This window comes from Cydia pomonella, chromosome 22, assembly GCF_033807575.1.
Source record: "Cydia pomonella isolate Wapato2018A chromosome 22, ilCydPomo1, whole genome shotgun sequence".
In the NCBI taxonomy this organism is placed as follows: domain Eukaryota; kingdom Metazoa; phylum Arthropoda; class Insecta; order Lepidoptera; family Tortricidae; genus Cydia; species Cydia pomonella.
Genome location: NC_084724.1, coordinates 5,135,226 through 5,157,237, shown reverse-complemented (window position 1 = coordinate 5,157,237; position 22,012 = coordinate 5,135,226). Strand labels below are relative to the sequence as shown.

The following is a 22,012-nucleotide window of genomic DNA, read 5'->3' as shown; positions in this document are numbered from 1 at the left end:
GAAATAACGAGAAAATGCCGCCAGCATCCTTGATACAATGCCACAAAGGCCTATGTTAGATGTAAGCTAGCTATACGAGTAGTATCCTCGTAAATAAAATATTTAATAACGTTATTAGGTTATTACAAACATGGAACATTTATGGGCAGTCATATAAAAAGCGGCCAAGTGCGAGTCGGACTCGCGCATGAAGGGTTCCGTACAATTTAAGACGTATTAAAAAAAAATCTTCTTACTAGATCTTGTTCAACATTTTACCACTTTGGACACACATTTTACCACTTTGGAAGTGTCTCTCGCGCAAACTATTCAGTTTAGAAAAAAATGATATTAGGAACCTAACTATCATTTTTGAAGACCTATCTATACATACCTTACACGTATATGTTTGATGAAAAAAATTTTTTTTAAATTTTATGACGTATTAAAAAAAAAACTACTTACTAGATCTCGTTCAAAACAATTTTCGGTGGAAGTTTGCATGATAATGTATATCATATATTTTTTTTAGATTTTTCATTCTGTTATTTTAGAAGTTACAGGGGGGGGGGACACACTTTTTTTCACTTTGGAAGGTTCTCTCGCGCAAACTATTCAGTTTAGAAAAAAATGATATTAGAAACATTAATATCATTTTTGAAGACCTATCCATAGATACCCCACACGTATGGGTATGATGAAAAAAATTTTTTTTTTTTAATTTCATGACGTATTAAAAAAAACTACTTACTAGATCTCGTTCAAACCAATTTTCGGTGGAAGTTTACATGGCAATGTAAACTTCATATATTTTTTTTAGATTTTTCATTCTGTTATTTTAGAAGTTACGGGGGGGGGGGACACACTTTTTTTCACTTTGGAAGGTTCTCTCGCGCAAACTATTCAGTTTAGAAAAAAATGATATTAGAAACATTAATATCATTTTTGAAGACCTATCCATAGATACCCCACACGTATGGGTATGATGAAAAAATTTTTTTTTTTTTAATTTCATGACGTATTAAAAAAAAACTACTTACTAGATCTCGTTCAAACCAATTTTCGGTGGAAGTTTACATGGCAATGTATATCATATATTTTTTTTAGATTTTTCATTCTGTTATTTTAGAAGTTACGGGGGGGGGGGGGACACATTTTACCACTTTGGAAGTGTCTCTCGCGCAAACTATTCATTTTAGAAAAAAATGATATTAGAAACCTCAATATCATTTTTGAAGACCTATCCATAGATACCCCACACGTATGGGTTTGATGAAAAAAGATTTTTTGAGTTTCAGTTCTAAGTATGGGGAACCCCCAAAATTTATTGTTTTTTTTCTATTTTTGTGTAAAACATCCTAATGCGGTTCATAGAATACATCTACTTACCAAGTTTGAACAGTACAGCTCTTATAGTTTCGGAAAAAAGTGGCTGTGACAGAATCGGACAGACAGACGGACATGACGAATCTATAAAGGTTCCGTTTTTTGCCATTTGGCTACGGAACCCTAAAAATTAGTTCAATCTAAGTCATTTTAAAATAGATTCTCCATTGGGCTCCGCGCAGCTCCTTTGGCTCCAAGGGTTGATGACGGGGCCAGTCGTGACATGACCGGTAGGTACTTACTTGGTTATTGCTATATGTGCTGTTTTAGCTTTCTGTTTTTGTTCCACTAACACAAGTTTTTTTTACCTGTTTCAAGCTTGTCAATCTTATCGCAAGGTCTACAGCTCACAGAGCCACTAGTCTTAATTGTTACTAACCATTATGGACCATTGTTGTCTTTTAAATAAATAAATAGTTTTTTTTAAATACCAATAAATCGATTTAATAAACTGAAATAGATGTCAAATACTAAAAAGTTACCGAGCCCTCGACGGCACTAGAGTGGCCGAGGCTGGTTAGGCTAAAGCTCGCTTTAACTAAAAATGCGAAGCGAAGAGGCCGAAAGCGTAATAGCTTTCGGCCTCTGTCACTGGAGGGGTTGGTGACTTTTTCTTTAGTGTATGTAGTAATAATTTATATATTAGTGTGAATACGTGAAAACACAAATCAAAATAATACAAATAATATATTTAGTCCCCTAGTTGTAGTTACTAGTTTCTTTTTAATTAGTATCGTTGGTGTACTTGAGTGCATGGATGCATGAACCATCTCATTCTCTAATTGGATTTGATTAAAACACGAGTTCAAGTGTCGGAATGGTCTTTTGTAAAATGCTTTATTGTATACTCACACTTATGCTTATATTAGACAATGTCTTCTCGACACATTTCCAAAGTTCTGGTAAGGCAATCATTACAAAATTCATCAATGCGTTTTCTCAATTTTGATGTGAAACCGCTAAAAATAGTGGGTTAGAGTTTAACTTATTAATTATTAAGAAAAAAAACACCACAACAGCTGGTAAAGGCTCTCTTGATTGTTCAAAAACTAAGCAAAAACGGATGAAAAAGTTGCATTTTATCCAAATGTGTGGCCAAGTAATCTGATGCAAATTTTGAGTTGCTTCCTTATGTTGGCTGGTAGCTCCTTTTAGTTTTTGAACATTCAAGAGGGCCTTTATCAGTTGGTGTGTTGAAAATAACTATGTACTCGTATTTCTAAAGTTTATGATTTTCGCAGATAATTTGCTGACTTTGGAATCATGTAACTATGGAGATACCGTCGAAAACTTATGCAGCAAGTGTGTATGTACAACTAAAGGGGTGTACAATTGCAAGGCAAGAGATTGTGATAAAGGTTTGTAATTTTACCCTGCATTTTTTATTTCGTATTCTGATCATCCTTTATTTTATTTAATCAACCGTTATTCCCCAGTGCCAGTTATCTACTTAGAGAAACCAGCAGCATGTCAACCCAATACACTATATATTCAGGGCTACACAAGTTGTATATGCACAGCAGAGGGCCAATGGCCTCACAGAGTCTGTTACGATCTCTTCAGTCATTTGCCAATGGAGTCAACCAAGAAAAAGACATGTGAACCCCAAGGGTACGTCCAAGTTGAGTGCAATATATGCAGATGTAATGACAATGGGGAAGTAGATTCTACACGATGCACTATCAATGAATGCGACGTGGAGAAATCTCACTTCAGGAAGAACAGCGAAGCAAACAAAAATTTATTTGGTCAGTGCATAGTAAAGAACTGGTATTCATTAGCGCCGTGCCAATTCTGTTACTGCGTCGACACCAACAAGCTGATGTGCAGCACCAGTGTTGTACAAGCTAACAGACAAGGTCAAATGAATTTAGGGCCGTCTGCCTTAGTACTGTGTGGACCTGGACTTTTAAAGGAGATTGCTGCCTTGGTCCCAAATCAAAAGAGGTCAAGAAGTATAAAATCATCTAAGGAAGATGAATCTCGGTCGAATGGTGTGGACGCTAAAATTAGAAGAAATACGAAGGTAACTACACAATACGACCGAAATGATATTGAAAAGAAGACAAAGAAAGTTAAAGCATTAGCAGAATATAGATCTGGACCAGTAGATGATCAGCTTCAGATGGCTTATTACGATGTTCCTGAAGCCGACGGTAAAGAAAACAAAATGAACACAGATGAAATGACATTAGATATCGCAGCTACCTTTGATGCCAATAATCGGAGACATAGAAAACAAAACGGAGGACCACCCATGATGTATAATTATGATCCTTTGGTTGCAGCTAGGGATTTTCTAAAAGTGAGACGATCGCTGAAATTAGTTGAAACCGGGAAGTGTAAGCTGGGGACTGCTATTAATGTTAAATGTAATTTATGTCATTGTTTGAAGAATGGCAAAATGCTTTGTACTGACAAGAAATGTGATTGAATAGCGTATTATGTTTTGTACTACCTACTGTCATCCAAAACTCACTAATTACTAGCACAAGTTCAAACCCAGAGTGAACCGTACCAGTAATAAAACACGTTTTTTGTTTATTTGCATTTTTTTTGCAATACTTTTGGTTGTCACCATGTGGTGTGTCCACCACTTCCACCAGCCGCGCCGACAGTGCCGTCATGATGAATGCTGATTCTATCGTTTCAGAATCGCAACTCTATCTTACTTCAGACATAGATAGAGAGAATCTTACTATCTTTATCTTATGCTTTTGATGACTGGTTTGGCCTAGTGGGTAGTGACCCTGCCTACGAAGCCGATGGTCCCGGGTTCAAATCCTGATAAGGGCATATATTCGTGTGACGAGCATGGATATTTGTTCCTGAGTCATGGGTGTTTTCTATATATTTATGTATTTATAAATATTGATATATTATATATATCGTTGTCTAAGTACCCTCAATACAAGCCTTATCGAGCTTACTGCGGGACTTAGTCAATTTGTGTAATAATGTCATATAATATTTATTTATTTATTTATGCTAGTACATATCAGCATCAGCACCCCAAAGAAAGGGATGAGTATAGTTTTCTTTGTATTTATTTTCTGACTGACGAATTTGGTTTGCCAGACTATAATCAGTGAGATACTCATATGTTCCGGAATCCAGGGTTCATACATATCGGAAATTAATGTTCCGAATATTTTTTCTCGTTTACCTACCGTAAAACTATTAATTACCTATTATAAACTTATGGATTTTTCTGGATTTGTGGGGTCTTCAGACTTTTGAGCGGGTTTAAAAAAGCCTTGTGATCCATTTAAAAATGTGGCTATGCTCTAGTCTGAATTATTATATATATATTATGATGGACATGGAATACTTAAAAACTGTGTTGGCATAATGTTGACTCGCATCACGATAAAAAAAAAACAATTCTGTTATCACGTCATGTGTAATCAAAACCAATTAAAATTCTAGCTAGAGGTTTATTTTCCGGGTATTCAATTCCATCCAATTACATACAAGTTAATTACTATTTTAATACATGGATAGACGCGTTACTAAGTGGGTATTCATATCAACGTGTATCTAACGATTGCCAGTTGTTAATTTAAGATGGCGGCCGCAGTTTTGTGGTTAGTTTCCCTGGCTTTTACAATTGTTATTAGTGTAAATGTTGGTAAGTATCCACTCTTATTACTATAATGAACTCTTTATATCCAACATGAAATATTTGTCTTGCAAAATGTGCAAAAAAGCGAATGCTTTAGGTGCACCACATAAGCAACCTTTTCATGAGCCTATTTAGGTGTAACTATTTTTTTGTCGTTTTTATCGCCAGAATTCGTTTAAATTTGGTGAATAGATAGAGTTCCCTATTTTGTACAGTCCCTATTCTGTTATCTCTGAGTTACGAACTCGTATGAAGTTTTCGTAACTCAACGAAAAAATTAAAAATTGTTTGTTGTCCCAAACTAAGACTTCGTATTTATTCCGTCTATAATGAAGAGTTATTCTAACTCACCAACTGCTAACCAAACTTTATAAACATCTGACAAAAAAATTACAATACATTAGAAATCGACCCGTATCATAATTAGTATCTGAATAAATTCAAATAGTGTATATGTCACCCCGTTTTTAGGGTTCCGTAGCCAAATGGCAAAAAACGGAACCCTTATAGATTCGTCATGTCCGTCTGTCTGTCCGATTCTGTCACAGCCACTTTTTTCCGAAACTATAAGAGCTGTACTGTTCAAACTTAGTAAGTGGATGTATTCTATGAACCGCATTAAGATTTTCACACAAAAATAGAAAAAAAACAATAAATTTTGGGGGTTCCCCATACTTAGAACTGAAACTCAAAAAAACTTTTTTCATCAAACCCATACGTGTGGGGTATCTATGGATAGGTCTTCAAAAATGATATTGAGGTTTCTAATATCATTTTTTTCTAAAATGAATAGTTTGCGCGAGAGACACTTCCAAAGTGGTAAAATGTGTGTTCCCCCCCCCGTAACTTCTAAAATAACAGAATGAAAAATCTAAAAAAAATATATGATATACATTGCCATGTAAACTTCCACCGAAAATTGGTTTGAACGAGATCTAGTAAGTAGTTTTTTTTTAATACGTCATGAAATTAAAAAAAAAATTTTTTTTTTCATCAAACCCATACGTGTGGGGTATCTATGGATAGGTCTTCAAAAATGATATTGAGGTTTCTAATATCATTTTTTTCTACACTGAATAGTTTGCGCGAGAGAACCTTCCAAAGTGAAAAAAAGTGTGTCCCCCCCCTGTAACTTCTAAAATAACTGAAAGAAAAATCTAAAAAAAATATATGATATACATTACGATGAAAACTTCCACCGAAAATTGGTTTGAACGAGATCTAGTAAGTAGTTTTTTTAATAAGTCATAAAATAAAAATATTTTTTTTTTCATCAAACCCATACATGTGGGGTATCTATGGATAGGTCTTCAAAAATGATATTTAGGTTCCTAATATCATTTTTTTCTAAACTGAATAGTTTGCGCGAGAGACACTTCCAAAGTGGTAAAATGTGTGTCCAAAGTGGTAAAATGTTGAACAAGATCTAGCAAGTAGATTTTTTTTAATACGTCTTAAATGGTACGGAACCCTTCATGCGCGAGTCCGACTCGCACTTGGCCGCTTTTTTGGATACGTGTCTGAAGAAAATTAACTGATCTATTATGGCTATTGTCCGTATATCACATAGACTTAGGTATTTTCTTAAATACTAGATTCATGGTAAGTGAAGCCCGACCAGAAATATATGATCATTGTCAAGAGGGCGCTGTTATTCTCATGTATAGGGTGACAGTTCGGTTTAGTATGAAAAATTTAGTTCCAATGAAATTCCGCAATATGGCGCGTGATCATATATTGCTGGTCAGACTTTATATTAATATTATGTCACGGTCTTGTTTCGGTGGACAGTTCAGTTCAATCTCCTTCAGTGTTTAATACGAATAATACATACTATCGCGTCGAGTGATGGTCCCCATGAACGTTCCTTCAGATCTCTTTTGCTTAGATTTAATTTAAAAAATCATTGATGGAATACATTTTTACCGTATTTTTATGATTTAAATGATACATTTCTAAATAAATTAATAAGTTAAACTTCAAAAAAAAATCTTCAAACAATTTACGTGACAGCTACTCCATAGAAAAAATGAACTGCCATAGGGACCATCATTCGAAGCGTCAGGTATAGTGTGTGTGTGTGTATAAAATAAAAATATTGTTGATAATAATCAAGACTTCCTGCAGAGCAAAGTGAAGTTATACGCCGCCATCGTTGCCACAAGGGAGACAAGATTCTGAATGACTGCAACTGGTGTCGTTGTAAAAAAAGCGCATACATTTGTGAGGCCCGGAACTGTAATCAAGTCGACATGTTTGGACATTTCAATGGTAAATTATTTTGTTAAATAATTGAATAGCTTGATCAGTGATCACATATACTTGATACCACAGTTAGAACAGCTATCGCCTGCCTTGTTTGACTAAACAATTTCAATTAGACTTGTTTATTAAAAGTTATTACATTACATTTGGCCCACAACACTCTATTTCCTAACCGTGAATTTGACTCCTACCCTACAGAAGGAGTGCCGATTGGCTTCAACATCCACAAATTAATATATGACTGATTATTGATTACATCAATATTTTTACGTAACTTAGTTTCTTTTGATAATCACTTCAACCAATTCCTCTATAGACGCCATAAAAGACATCAACGTAGGCATGGAAGGTCATGGCGCTTGGCGTTCTACCCCCACGGCCTGCGAGCCCCACGTGCACTACCGCCGAGGCTCCGTGCTCTGCGTCTGCGGCGAGGACGGCATCTGGCCCAACCCTGTCTGCCGAGACGTCTTCCAAGTACTCCATGCCGTTGAGATCGCCAAGAAAAAAACCTGCGAGCCTATGAAACTGTATCTCCAAGGATGCAACGTCTGCTTCTGTCCCAGCACGGGACGGTTAGATCCCGAGCTATGTACCAAAAAAGAATGCGACGAAGATGATCCAGTAATGAAAGAACGGTCAGTAGAATTAGAGGAACCTGTAGACGTTTACGCGGAATGTACGGTCGATCAGAAATACCAGCTAGACTGCCAAACCTGCACTTGTCTGAGAAACAATAGGCTTTTGTGCGGAAATTGTACGGACACGAAAGTGGAAGAACGTTATTACTGTACTTCCACGCCTCCTAATAAAATATTTAATATCGATTGCAATTTGTGCTTCTGCGATAATGAAGGTCGAATGGTATGCTCGGCAAAGCGCTGTCTTGGGAATGTAAGCGCCTCAACAAGAAGGCGTCTATTGGACATAGATGAGCGCTATTTTGAGTTAGTAGAGCGCCCAGTGGCACTCCATACTTGCAAGATTGGAACCAAGTATAGAAAAGGCTGCAACACTTGCGTTTGCTTGAAACATGAATCTGGAAAAACCATGTTCGCGTGCACGGTGAGACCTTGCAAGAAGGAAGAGTCTTTACTCAGAACTATAAGGGAGGGCTGCGTTCTGCAGACGTCTTACGAACTGAACTGCTTAAAATGTTCCTGCGTTACGGCTAATGATGAGAAATGGCAATGGTGCGAGACTGAGAGCATATGCTCGAATGTGAAAAGTGAGAGTGTCGAGTTGAGCTCCTTGCACGGTTACTGCGAGCCGTTGCATAATTACATTAATGATTGTAATAATTGCCAATGCCTCTCTGATAGTCAGACGGTAATGTGTTCGGACATGAAATGCGACAAGGCGAGCATATCTGTGGAGATAGTGCCGATGCTGCAGCATGGCTATAACTGCCCAAAAGGAAACGCTTATAAGGTCGACTGTAATATTTGTTACTGTTTGCTCAACGGGAACTCTTTGTGTACAACGCTGGATTGCAAGAAGGAATAAAAAGGTAAGAAAGAATAATTAAACTTAACTTTAAGAATAAAGTTTTCAAATATATGTTTTTTATTTACCTTACTTTTATACAAACTATCCGAATACTAACGTATAAGATTATAAGTTTAGGAAGTCAACGACGTAGGTAAAATTGTATACATGACCAGTCAGCAAAATGATTAGTCTATATTTTCGTTTTGCTGACTGAAGGTACATACAGTAATAAAACTCGCCAATAAGTCTAACAACTATATTTTAAGAAAACATCGATTTAAGACGTGGTTATGCTAAACGATGATTAGGAATATAAATATCTTTAAGTATATAGCGTTTTAAAATAGCCACGCCTTATTTTATCCATCTTTTCATTAGAGTTTACTTAAAAAATAAAACATAAGTCAAAACTAAAATTAGCTTAAAAAATCTTTTGCAACTTGTACTCAGCATTTCAATATTTAACTTGTATATTGTGCATTCTTCATATAATCAACATAAGTACAGTATTAATAAAAGTAATACAACATACGCATAAAAATATATATATTACTCAAATGACATTTCAAAAATAAAGTCTAGCTTTTTCTGACACAGGAAATTAAAGATACAGCAGCATTAACACTCATGTTCAACCAGTTTGACTTAATTTAAAACGATTAAGGGAACGAGATAATTTTGCCTATTAAAAGGGCACCTACATTTATAAAAAATTGACTATTAAAATTACACTTCCTTGCACATATTAACCTGAAAATAATGTGGGTAGGTATATTCACCCACGCACCCATATAAACTTTTGACAGTTACAGACGACTTGATGTCACTAAATTGGAGGTCGTGAGATGTACCATCGTCGACAAATCACATATACACACGCACGCTACGCAGTTTCGTAACTAGTCCGTAACGTGTTAGGAAACTGAGGAAAAGGGAATATGCTAAACGAAACCAACTTTTAGTCTGGTATGAATTGGAAAATATTTTAATAGTAATATTATAATTATAAATTGAACAATGTTAAAATTGCCAGATTATTGGTTTCTTGTTCCTTCTAAATATAATACATGTAATATGTAGGATTACACAAACATTTACGCTGTTATAATATGAATTATCTGAGAATAATAAAGTCTGTAGTGTTCGATTACTTAGTTTATTAAACTCTGAAATGCTTAAAGGACTTTTTTCCTGCAGAAATTTTAGCCCCACCATACACTAGGTATAGGTAAAAAACTTAAGTAAGTCACCTGTTGTATGTAGTTGTGACGTGTTTGAATAGACAATACATGTTTAAAAGACACCCACAAACAAAACAAATGTCTATTCGAACACGTCACAACTACATACAACAGGTGACTTACTTAAGTTTTTTACCTATATCATAATTGATTCTACACAAGGGAAGAGATATTTTCCGCAAGTGGACGGTAAATGCTACTAAAGTCCCTTAGTATTGAAAATATTGAAAGATTTGGAAGCTACTGGGATGGTTAATAATCCAAACATTAATTTTACGAGTATGATGATGCTTTCCTGACCGATTTCGGCCACAGCGACTGTGTGCTCTGGAGTAGTAAATTTTTAGTTCTCATTATTAGAGTGTAGCTGATCCACTCCCTAACATATATTGACATTAATTTTATGGATCAAATAATCCACAAATATTTAAAGATATTTCCTATTTTTTTATAGTTACATTACATAACCTACAAGTACAGATTAAAGCAAGTGCACTTTATTTGTTTCTAGGCTATTTAATTTGTTCTAGCTAGCGAAAATGTTTAGCGATCGTAGAAAGATCGTGAGATAAGTAGATTAAGAGCTTATATAGTCAGTAGGTAAATATGAAAATCTACTACGGCACACATAACGCACAAATACCTACGCGTTATGGAGTATCTATAAGTAACGCACGAATATTGAAATTAGTTACTGTTATTTTCGCACTGATAATTTAATTAAACCTATTAGTTCAAAGTACCTATAAGTAACTTAAGCGTCGTGAACTTAAATCACATTCACCCATAGGTACATATTCGCTCATATGAGTGTTTTTGCGAATGATCACTCTGTTGGCAATTATTACCTATTCTATGTAGTTGTTTGTAACCATTCACTTCAAATTTTCTACCAACATCTATGTATATATTTCAGCAGCCAACATCTAGAAAAAAATAATTTTGAATTTTCATTGCCATTCTATTTATATCTCCAATCTTCTTTGCACCAATTGTAAGTATGTGTCAGCGGTGTGGCGCTGGTTGACTGGTAGAGAATGCCATTTCGCATTAAGTCCGCTATTTGCACATTATTGTATATATTTTGTGGAATAAGGTTTGAATAAATGTGCTATGCGTCATAGTCGATTCCCATTTTATAGTTATAGTATGATTATCCTAGCTCAAGTCCAACTGTTGGGCAAGGCCGCTTAAATAAACTCAAGTGTTAGCACCAGTAGAATAGTAAAAAAATATTTGGCTACGAAATCCTAAAAAAAAACAATCAAAACAGACCTTGTCCAAACACTTACAACACTTAATTTGTGTGAAAAATCATTTTAAGCTACAGCTGTAATCATTCAATTAAATTTAAAATACTCTTTGCATTTATATTTAAACAAATTACAACGAAGTAAGTATGTAAGTACTTGTGTTTGCATTTTTGTGATACATCAATTAGATTGGTTTTCTATCAGAACTAAGCTGGACTATATAAAATCGGCCAAGCTAAGCTAAAAGCTTTGTGTCACTTAAATGTAAGAAAAAATACTTAGCGCAGCTTAGCTTTAATGAAAAACCTTACCACCTGTACAAAGAAGTAAGATATTTAACTCACCAAGTTTAAAATTAAAAGCAAAATTGTCTATGCCCTTGCCAAATTCAGTTAAGTTTCATAGCCTGTTTTGATTAATACATAATGCGTGACAATTTGTAACTGTAAATACAAGATGCACTGATGGTCAGATAAGAGTGTTGCGGTTAAGCTCTGATTTTCTAGAATAGCGGTGCCTTCATATAGCGGCCGTCTCCATACAAAATAATACCTACGGCTAAATATGGATGAGTAGTATTTTGTATGGAGACGTCTATATGACGGCATCGCTGTCCTAGGAAATCAGAGCTTTAGTACATAACGTAAGTACGCATATTTCTGGTCCCATTTCGTAACCAGTTACGAAAAGTCAGTTACGAAATGTGTTTTTTAAATATTTAGACATCTGCCACCGTTGAAGATGAAAAAAACGTAGATAGTTGGCAAGGATCGAGTACTAAGGCCCCATAAATTATGAGAAGGTGTCGTTGACCTGCCGGCTGCAGCGTATGAAGGTGGCGCGGCGCGACAGCTCGCGTAGTTTGGCGGCGCCGACGTACGTGCACGCCGAGCGCAGCCCGCCGAGGATGTCCTTCACGGTGACGCCAACGTCGCCACGGTAGGATACTTCTACGGTTTTACCTGGAAATATAGAGTTATATATTAGATAGCTGGTTCTATTATTAAATAGCTATTGGCTAATCTGCCTGTATTTTTTTTCTGTGAGACCTGGTTTTGGATTTTTTTTCACAATATCTAGAACAACGAAAAATGTCTATTCAGTTTGCTATATACTATTGTTATTACTGGATCTAGGCATCTGGAAACTGTTTATCGGTGGAGGTTTATAAAAGTCTAGTAGTGCCTCAGAATGAGCCAAGGACAGATACAATATTAGACTGTCATAAGATCATATTCTTACCTTCATACAACCTATAGTCCGCAACACCCTCAGAATGCATCTCCATAGCTGTAGCGGACGGCTTACCGTAGCACAGCTTAACTTATCAGGTTTGGTAACTAAGCGCCCCCCCCCCCCCCACCCGTTATGGCCAGTGAACATTCCGTTCGCTATTATGAAGACAGCGCCTAAGATTCTTACCTTCAGAAGACCTATAATCCGCCACACCCCCCGAGTGTTTCTCCATAGCAGTCGCAGAAGCCATCCCGTAGAACAGCTTCACCTTCCTCCCATCAGGTTTGGTGACGACGTCCCCCCCACACTGGTCGTGGCCGGCGAACATTCCGCCCGCCATCACGAAGTCAGCGCCCGCGCCGAAGGCCTTGGCTACGTCGCCGGGGCAGGTGCAGCCGCCGTCCTGATTGGATAGTATATCTTATAATCGACGAATGAAACAAGAAGACTGTCAGTGTCTACAAAAGCAGCGGTCGTTATATCTGCTATATCTACTATTGAAGGGATGTTGAGCTACATTGACAAAGGTATATGCTATGCACCAAACAAAATGGATGGAACTGAGACCTGCTTCGTTAGTGACGCCATGGTATTATGGCTTGGCCTAAATAATGGGGGAATGCTATTTTATCTAAACGTTGTCGGTCTTCTCGTGTCATTCGTCTATATTACTTTTAATTTTCTAAATGTCCTCTTGTGTAATAACAAGCCACATTAGCCACATTTTGAGAGAAGAATATGTATGCCACACTAAATCACTTTTACTAAGTATTTACCCATTCTGACCTTAACAAGTATTTCTCGTCTGCCCAATCAATCGATGGCAATGCTAAAATCAATACCATTACACTAACACTGACTCGTTTTCGTGTGTTATAATTTATAATAGTGTCTGTGCTTGACTGCGTGCTTTCCATACTGACTGAACTTCTCGCTCTCTAACGGCGAATTTCCGACACTTTAGTGCAAAGCGTTTCTCATACCTCTGCCAAAAACAAATCGGATAATCCTCTTTTGGTTAGTCAGTTCCGACCTATTTCCTTACCCCCTTTTCTGTCAAAAATCGCTGAAGTGGTGGCTCATAAACACCTGTCAAGATTTATTTTTTCAAAAAAACTTCTGAGCCCCATCAGTCTGGTTTTCGATCGGGACGCGACCTGTACCGCGCTGCTCAAAGTGACCGAGAACATCAGGTGGAGCATGGAGAACCAAATGATCACAGTACTTATCCTCGTTAACTTATCAAACGCTTTCAACACTGTCGACCATGAAATTCTCCTTGCTCTACTTAAGCACCTCAACGTGTCGCTTTCTGCCTTTCATTGGTTCTCGGCGTATCTTTGTGGACGTCAGAAAGCAGTACGTGTTGATCGCACTTTGTCCGAATGGTGTAACTTAGCCACTGGTGTACCACAAGGAGGATTCTTTCACCCATATTGTTTTCTATCTTTGTCAATTTCATAACTCCGGTCCTACGCTGCTCGTCCCATCTCTACGCCGACGACCTGCAACTCTATGACCGGTGAAAAATAGCTGACCTTACTGCAGTATAGTGATTGATAAGTTAAATCTGGATCTCGTACACATCCAACATTGGTCTGAGAAGTTCGGCCTATTCGTAAACCCCTCCAAGTGTCAGGCCATTATCATAGGTGGCGCTCGACGGCTCCTTAAAGGCGAATTTACACCTCCTGTATACTTTAATGGCTCGCCTATTCCCCACAGCCACAGTGTAAAAGACTTGAGTGTCTTTCTAGAAGTAGTACCCTGAGCTGGAGGACACAGGTAGCGCTCTCTTCATGCTCTCAACAGGCAGGACCCTTTTTGCCTATTAAAACCAAAATATTCCTAGTAGTGCAATAAAGATTACATGAATAAATAAAGTAAACCAACCACGGAATTGTGACAAAAATAAACTTGTGTCTCAACTTTCATACTAAATATCGACACTCTGACCTGATCACTCTGATTAGCCGAAGACAATGGAGCAGCCATTTTTGTTATATTCAAATATGGTCACGAGTCTGGTACAAATCCGTTAAAAATGGGCCGAGTTATAGTGCCCTGGGGCTTGACGCTTCTATAGAGGAAAAGTAGCGCCAGTTCTGTTTTAGACTTACGGAAATGATGTGTCCTTTGAGGCCATGCGCAGCGTCGGCACATTCTATGACGGCGGACAGCTGCGGGTAGCCCACGCCGGTTTTGATGCGGGTAGTGCACACCGAACCAGGACCGATGCCGACCTGGCCAGAAAAGTAAATTAAACTTTTGGGAGAGTGGATTATACCCGCACGAAATAACCAGTCCTTTGCATCGGCAGGATTTTTTTGGGTTTTCTGGTTCAGAGTAAAAGCAATGATTGAGAGGTGTTATGGATGACTGCAGTGTGTTTATTTGGTGTGTAACTTGGATCAATTTATTATGAAAAATAAATTAATATTTTCATTTTGGTAACTTTCCGCAACTTTCACATTTGTTAAAAACTTACACATTGGAAAAATGTAACATTTATGGGGCCCGTTGTCGTGGAATTGAATATTTGTACAATATTTTATAAAAATGAAAATACCTTAATGATATCTGCTCCGGATAAAATTAATTCTTCTACCATCTCTCCAGTTACTACATTGCCGGCCTGTAACAGAATATAAATCATTTACCATACCCCATCTGCATACCTTCACCCCTACATCTATAGACACGGGGTACAAGTACCGAACAAGGTAAATGCCCTAAACACTTACAATAATGGTATGTTTCGAGCTTCACTTACCTTACCTTACATACGCGAAGAAAAGTTGTGAATTGGCAAAGCCCAGACCAATTAATTTGAGATCCTTTGCGTCCAGGATTTCAGTGAGTTACTTTTAAGACGGTTTTTAGTAAAATATTCCATAAACACTTTATTCATAAACGCGTTTCATCGTATTCATAATTGTTTGTCTTTATCTGTCATTTTGACTTATGTAGGTCGTAAGAAAGGGATAAAACATAATTTAACTAAATCAGACCCGTAAAGTTTTATGATTAAGGGGGGTATACGTGTCTCGGATACGCCGCCCGCATTTTCCTCACATACTCGATGAAATGTTGCGAACAACCGTTAGCGACATCCAGGCAGATGAACTCAAAGTTCTCTCTCAGTTAGCAGTTTTAAAGACAAGACGGTTTTTAGCTAAAATATGCCTTAAACACTCACAATAATGGTGTGTTTCGGATACGCCGCCCGCACTTTCCTCACATACTCGACGAAGTGTTGCGAATATCCATTGGCAACGTCCAGACAGATGAATTTGAGGTCCTTTATTGTGTCCAGAATTTCGGTCAGACGGTTGTAGTCTGCTTCGGCAGTGCCCGAGCTGGCGGCTGAATAAGGAAAACAAATTTTAATAATAAAGGAAAAATTGAAAAAATCCACCGCTTCGGGCAAGAATCGAACTAGCGACCTTCAGGACCGCTGTTCCGGTCCAAAAGCGATGAATTAAAAAAAATATATAAATAAATACACATAATTTTACACAGATCGATCTAGCCCCAAACTAAAGCTTGTACTATTCATCCATTGTTTTTTACTAGGCGACGATATATAATTATATATAGCAAACACCCATGAATAAATATCTCAGGAACAAATATCTGTGTATATATCATATCAGTAGCCAGACCAATTGCAGGGGCCCAACCATCCCCCAGACCACATACAGTTTATATTTGTATTTGTGTGAAACTTTATATTGGTCTGGGGGATGGTTGGGCCCCTGCAATTGGTCTGGCTACTTACAAAATGGTTTGTAATAGTTCCCTGAGTATCATATATAAAAATCAAGAGTGAGAATATAAGTAAAGTTACGATATTTTTTTGACAGTTTTAAAGCATCTGGTAATAGTTATCGCCGACGGAAATGGTCGTGCAATATTAATTATCAATTTTTGACAATGTTTTGTAAAACATGAATAAAATTCAGACATGAGGATATTGAGAAAAGTTAGTAATATTTTTACCAACCTTTAGCACCCTGTACCGGACAAATGGCCGTCGGGCCAATATAGCAAGTATGCAGACATTAAAAGTACATACTAACACTATATTATTCCATACATTTTATTCATGAGAAAATAAGTAAGGTCTGGCGGCTCTGGGATCTTGAACTAAATTGATATAACAGCTAAAGTGCCCCTCCAAAAAAATTAATGTAACTTTTTTTGGTGTTCTTTGTGGGGTTATACAACAAAGTAGACCAACAACTAATCTTTAAAAAATATATTAAATCGATATAATAAAAGCGTAACGCAACGTTACCGAACCCTTCGTCAGCGCCGACTTGCACTAGCCAAATTTTTTACTCCTCTTTTTGTAAGAATAAAAAACTTATAGAATCGTGAAAGGGAGGATTAAGTTACTAATATCTCACTCTGCAAGAAAAAAAGACAAAGTGGATTGTAAGATGCTTCTTTACAACGTTATTCAACTATTAGAACAAATTTTAATTTTGTTGTTTATATTTTTCCGTCTGAGACTGCTCACCACCAGGCGGGCCGTATGCTTGTTTGCCACCGACGGTTATATTATAAAAAAACGTGATTAAGTCCCATATTACAATTTTTATAATCTGCAAAAATCGTGAAAGTCATTTATGTATGTATAATATTATATAATTTTGTGTTTTTTTTTTTCATTTACTCTAACTGTATTCTGATCCTGCACCAAATAGATCTTTCGGTTTAGCTCATGGTTGACTGGTAGAGAATGCCTTCTGGCATTAAGTCCGCTTTGAACTCTTCATGTAAATATTGTGCAATAAAGTTTAAATGATAAATTATGTTTGGATCAGTATAGTTGGTTGGTTTTACGGTGCCTATATTTTTGGGTCGTATATATTAAGCTCACGTAATATAATAATAAGTAAAGAAGTACTTCAAATATTTACCCATGTGTTCCAAGCACTCTGCGTGTTCTTCTGCGAATTTCTTCCAGTCATCTATCGAGTAATATTTGTGTATACATGTGAAGAGGCCGTGCTGAAAAAAAGCGGTTTACATTGAATTAAACTGTAATACAAAAAAAAAAGAAAAAAAATCGTTTATTATCAGGCAACATCGGCTCATAGATACCTTACAAACTAACATACATTACATACATTTTATAAACTTTTCCTACTCCTCTACTGTTATCTGTCATTTATACATTCATTAACACGAATAGGGTAAAGGCACCTATTACCGTGGTAGTTAAGGAACTTTTCAAAAGAGATCCAAAAATTAAGGGTATCAATGCTGTCTAACAGCCAGGAATTTTTTTTTTCATCAGAGCATTTAATGAACTTTCCGTTTCACACGTTTTTGGATTCATTTTGGGTTATTATATGTATTAAAATATTTTTTGAAGCCAAAATGACCAAATCTTCTATTACCGTGGCAAGGGACAGGCTGTGATTCTATTATCGCGAATTGAGCTTTCATTACCGAGGGTACAATTGGCATGATTTTTCTGCACTCGTTAACAGAAACCAAACTCAAAATTCGAAACCTAATACCGAGGGTTAAAACAATAATAACGACGTGGGTTCTGTATATTATTTTTGTGTCATTAAGTTTAATAATGACCCAAAAATAAAAAATAAAACTATAGGAGTATGTTTAAAAATAAGAGATATATTCGAAGAGATTATAATTACACTTTGGCACAATCAAATACTATTAAATAGTTAACTTACCAAGTACCCACGAGTACCTGTATAACATAACAAGTTATAAGTTGAATGTTTTACATGTAAAACAACAAAAAATATTGTTAGTAAAGTTTTACTAAGGACGTATATGACAAATAGGCCTGCCTGTTATTAAATAAAGTAATTTTTAAATGCTATAAAAATTGATAAGAGTTTGTCTTACTGACATAATTAGCTGCACAAAAAAAACAAGTAAGTAACATTTTCTCATAAGGCACAGCGTAAATTATAGTCGAAATTTTATAAGCTGGACGTTTACCACCTGAGTGAAAGTTTACCACAGTGAAATGGTAAACGTCCACATTATAAAATTTCGACTATATATAAAAACATGAAAATTTTTAATTTTAATATTTTTGATAAGGTAATTAAGTTAAATAAAGTCTCTCACATATTATGTGTTATAATTTACCCGTTTATAACTAACAAATCACAGTACTTTTCTTATTGCTGATTCTTATAGCTAAAAAAAATCATGTCTGAGATTTTGGACTACTGTATAAATAAAATTATATAAAAAAAAATCTAATCGGAATTGTCCGGCAGTTGGGTACCCTTCCTTGTCTGTCAGAGTAATAACTGAATCAGAAAACAGAAGAATTTAAATCTGATAATGATAACTGAAGTCTAAATTTTATCAACGAAATCTGTACTTGCGGTACCCTAAATGCGATATGTCAATACAATACCAAATAGTCACTCGGTAATAGATAACTCTTTAAGAGCCTATTACCGACCCATTCGATATTTCTCTGGGTCGGTAATAGATTTCTATACATTCTATTACCGAGGGTAATCTGATCATACCATCGGTAATAGGCTTAATTTGGAGTTTAATTAAACCTAATTCCGACCCATAAAAAGAATAAAACACAGATGTTTTTTCAAATCAAATCAAACACGTATATTACAAGCTTCTTGTAAAGACAAAATCACATAACTGGCAAGTAAATTTTAGGTTTTAACTCAAAATAAAAAAAAGTTGACAGATTAAGGGTTCCCATAGAAACAAGGAAATCGGTGCTGAAGTTTTTGTTAAAAATTAAGGGTTAGTTAAATACTTTCCATACCACGGAAATAGCTCTTTAATAGCGTGAATAGATCAAGATTGGAATAAATAAAAGAAATTATAAAATTGATAATTTGTACCAAAACTAAAGAGTAAATAACAAAACTACCACTTTTTCTATTAACGTGGCATACCACGGAATTACTTACCACAGAAGTAATTGGCGCCTATCACCGCTGTATTTTATTTTCAATTTTAAACGTATTTCCCGGTCAAAAACTAAGTTAAAAGTAATTCAAAATCGTGTAGAAAACAATACACAACCTCTTAAAAGGCATTGCACTAGTTTATTTGCCATAACTATTACGTAAAACACTAAGTAAGATTGGAGTGCACTTACCTGTGGAGTCACGCGTCTGTATGGAACAACCGGTTCTTGCGCCGCCGTCGCACAAACTGACGAATCGCGAGTTTTTTGTTACACTCACACAAATGCACACTAATGGGTACGATAGACCAATGAATGAGCTTGTTTTGTGTATGCTTTATTTCTTAGAGAATAGATCTGTTTGCTTGCAAAATGCGTATTTGTAAACACCGCGGTGTTAGACGTCGATTTTGATACCCGCGTTAATAGCCGCCGTTACCCTATAAGAACATACATAAAAGGTTTCAAGAAAAGTCTATATTGTCTATTCCTCATAACAACACTTATGCTTTAAAATCGCTATAACGTTACTGCGATTAATGGCTACCAACCTCACAAAATCAAAACTAATACAATTTCAAACTAAGTGCATTGCTGCCAACTTACAAAATATTCATTTGGTTGCATAGTAGAAAAAATTGCTTCATAAGTCAGAAACATGCATGCATGTGACACCCGTAATATAGCAACACCCATAGACTACGAAGACCGCTTAGCGTTGCTTGTTAGTCTCCATAGCCTACTGTGGCCAAAATCGAGAAAAAAAAACTAACTAACTATTTAGCAAAGAGCAAGTACCAGGGCCTCATGAGTTACGAGGTGTCGCTAACCGGCCGGGCCAGCGCGGGCCGGGCGCATAACAAGGTATGCTCGCGTATCTTAGCTATATGTATACTTTTGCTTTGTTTACCTAAATTAAGATTTATTTTTATTGACTCGTAGGAAAAGTATTGTATGCAACGTTGTATAAGTAGGTCAAACAATTGTCGTGGCGTATTCCTTTACAATGTGAGCCGGAGCTGAAGGCCACGCCACTCACCTTTTTTGACCCTTCTTATATAACTGTTGCATAATAGTACCTATATTACGATACAAGTGCGAGAAATAGGAAATCCGAAACGAGTGGCGATAAATTAAAACACGACCGAAGGGAGTGTTTTAAATCGACACGAGTTGCGAATGACCTATTCGCACATGTATCGTACAACGTTTTACAGTACATATGGCCCTTTAAATATTCGACACAGTAACATAATATGCTAATTTTCGCACTAGTGCTATAAAGTAGCACCATATGTACTGTAAAATACTATAAAAGTAAACACTATTTTCGCGACGAAACTGCGTGGCTCCGTTGAATAGTTTACATCGACACGCAACAATGAACACTGAGGTTTGTATTCGACTAGTTTAATTAATAGCTCGTGACATAAGTAGGCAATATTATTTTTTGGACCAACCCTTATGCTATTGACAACGGAATATACACCATGGGCCAATTAAATCCGACAGATTTTAACCAAGCATTCTTAAGGCCATAAGGAGCAAAAAATATTATAGATGCAAATTTAGAAGCAACGAAAGGGCTTGTAGACGGTTTTATCAGACGGTTTTCTCCATACTTATCTGACTTTTATTTTGCCAAACATGCCACTGAGAAGGCTGCCAAATAAAAAAAATATGTTACTCACCTTCGACAATTCCCTCGCCATTTCAAAAGTCCCGACGGTGTCCATGTTGCTGGCCATGACCGGGACTCCCCGGTACGTCTGTCCGGAATTCCGGAACGTGATCTCCCGGTGGAGATCCACCTGAAAAACGTGGTCAACGTGTTAATTACTTATTCCTTTGGCGTTTTCGGTTATTTAAAAAAATAATCTGTTGTAATTAAGACGAAAGTGGACAACCGCACGTGAGTTTTCCAGTTCATATGGTTAATATCTAGAGTAACACCTAGGAGTTTGAAATGCTCTACTTTTTCAATTTCCGTGTTATCTAGTGATAATTCTAATTGTAGAGGCGCTCTTTGATGAGGATAAAATTGTATTAATTTAGTTTATTTTTTATTTTTTGTTAAATTGTGGTTGCGCATGCATTCATTTATATTATTTAAGGTTTGTGTGAGTTTTACATTAAAATTTTCGGTAAACATTCGATTAAAATCAAAAAGGAGAGAAACGTCATCTGCAAATAAAGTGCATTTGGCATCGATTTCCTTTGGGACATCATTGATGTATAATTTGTAATTGATGTATAAAGAACAAGAAAATTCTGCACAAAAAACCGTTAACGGCCAGAGTCTGTGCTTATCTCAGTTGAATTCACCTGACGCTAACATAACCGACACGGTTATTGTTGACAAATCAATAAGTGAGAATACAACAAATACGTGTAATACGCTTAGTTTTGCGGACGTCGCTCGGAAGGAGGGTCATTTCAAAGACAATAAACAAACTGACGAATGGATTAAAATTCAAAGGAACAGGTTACGAAATCGTTTTATCGGCAATACCGGCAAGGCAATAACGGAACCGGGAGCGAAATTTAAAGCCGCTGACGTTAAAGTGCCGTTATTTATCACTTTTGTAAA

The 22,012-nt window shown here is 36.4% G+C and overlaps 3 protein-coding genes across 3 annotated transcripts in view; 2 read left to right on the top strand and 1 right to left on the bottom strand.

Annotated features, from left to right (window-relative positions):
- The first annotated feature begins 2,080 nt into the window (after positions 1-2,080).
- Positions 2,081-3,907, top strand: LOC133530201 (uncharacterized). The gene is made up of 3 exons (XM_061868058.1): positions 2,081-2,267; positions 2,607-2,723; positions 2,802-3,907. Exons 1-3 carry the CDS (start codon positions 2,183-2,185, stop codon positions 3,797-3,799), a joined length of 1,200 nt encoding a protein of 399 aa, XP_061724042.1. The 5' UTR covers positions 2,081-2,182; the 3' UTR covers positions 3,800-3,907.
- A 996-nt stretch (positions 3,908-4,903) lies between these two features.
- LOC133530200 (uncharacterized) lies at positions 4,904-8,815 on the top strand. Its single transcript, XM_061868057.1, has 3 exons — positions 4,904-4,996; positions 7,118-7,261; positions 7,572-8,815. The coding sequence occupies exons 1-3, from the start codon at positions 4,933-4,935 to the stop codon at positions 8,759-8,761; spliced, it is 1,398 nt and encodes a 465-aa protein (XP_061724041.1). The 5' UTR covers positions 4,904-4,932; the 3' UTR covers positions 8,762-8,815.
- A 173-nt stretch (positions 8,816-8,988) lies between these two features.
- LOC133530202 (GMP reductase 1-like) overlaps positions 8,989-22,012 on the bottom strand; it is a 34,041-nt gene continuing 21,017 nt past the window's right edge. The window contains exons 2-8 of the mRNA XM_061868059.1: positions 21,114-21,233; positions 17,405-17,495; positions 15,676-15,842; positions 15,046-15,111; positions 14,597-14,719; positions 12,663-12,879; positions 8,989-12,202 (exon numbers count right to left, since the gene is read on the bottom strand). Of these exons, the coding sequence (XP_061724043.1) occupies positions 12,033-12,202; positions 12,663-12,879; positions 14,597-14,719; positions 15,046-15,111; positions 15,676-15,842; positions 17,405-17,495; positions 21,114-21,233 (954 nt within the window). The 3' untranslated portion in view covers positions 8,989-12,032. The remainder of the gene's footprint in view (positions 12,203-12,662; positions 12,880-14,596; positions 14,720-15,045; positions 15,112-15,675; positions 15,843-17,404; positions 17,496-21,113; positions 21,234-22,012) is intronic.

Bases quoted from the DNA above. Each gene is read 5' to 3' on its own strand.
- LOC133530200 (XM_061868057.1), top strand. From the start codon at position 4,933: ATGGCGGCCGCAGTTTTGTGGTTAGTTTCCCTGGCTTTTACAATTGTT. The intron at 4,997-7,117 runs GTAAGTATCCAC...GACTTCCTGCAG, and splicing joins TGTTATTAGTGTAAATGTTG to AGCAAAGTGAAGTTATACGC. The intron at 7,262-7,571 runs GTAAATTATTTT...ATTCCTCTATAG, and splicing joins CATGTTTGGACATTTCAATG to ACGCCATAAAAGACATCAAC.
- LOC133530201 (XM_061868058.1), top strand. From the start codon at position 2,183: ATGGTCTTTTGTAAAATGCTTTATTGTATACTCACACTTATGCTTATA. The intron at 2,268-2,606 runs GTAAGGCAATCA...TGATTTTCGCAG, and splicing joins GACACATTTCCAAAGTTCTG to ATAATTTGCTGACTTTGGAA. The intron at 2,724-2,801 runs GTTTGTAATTTT...GTTATTCCCCAG, and splicing joins GGCAAGAGATTGTGATAAAG to TGCCAGTTATCTACTTAGAG.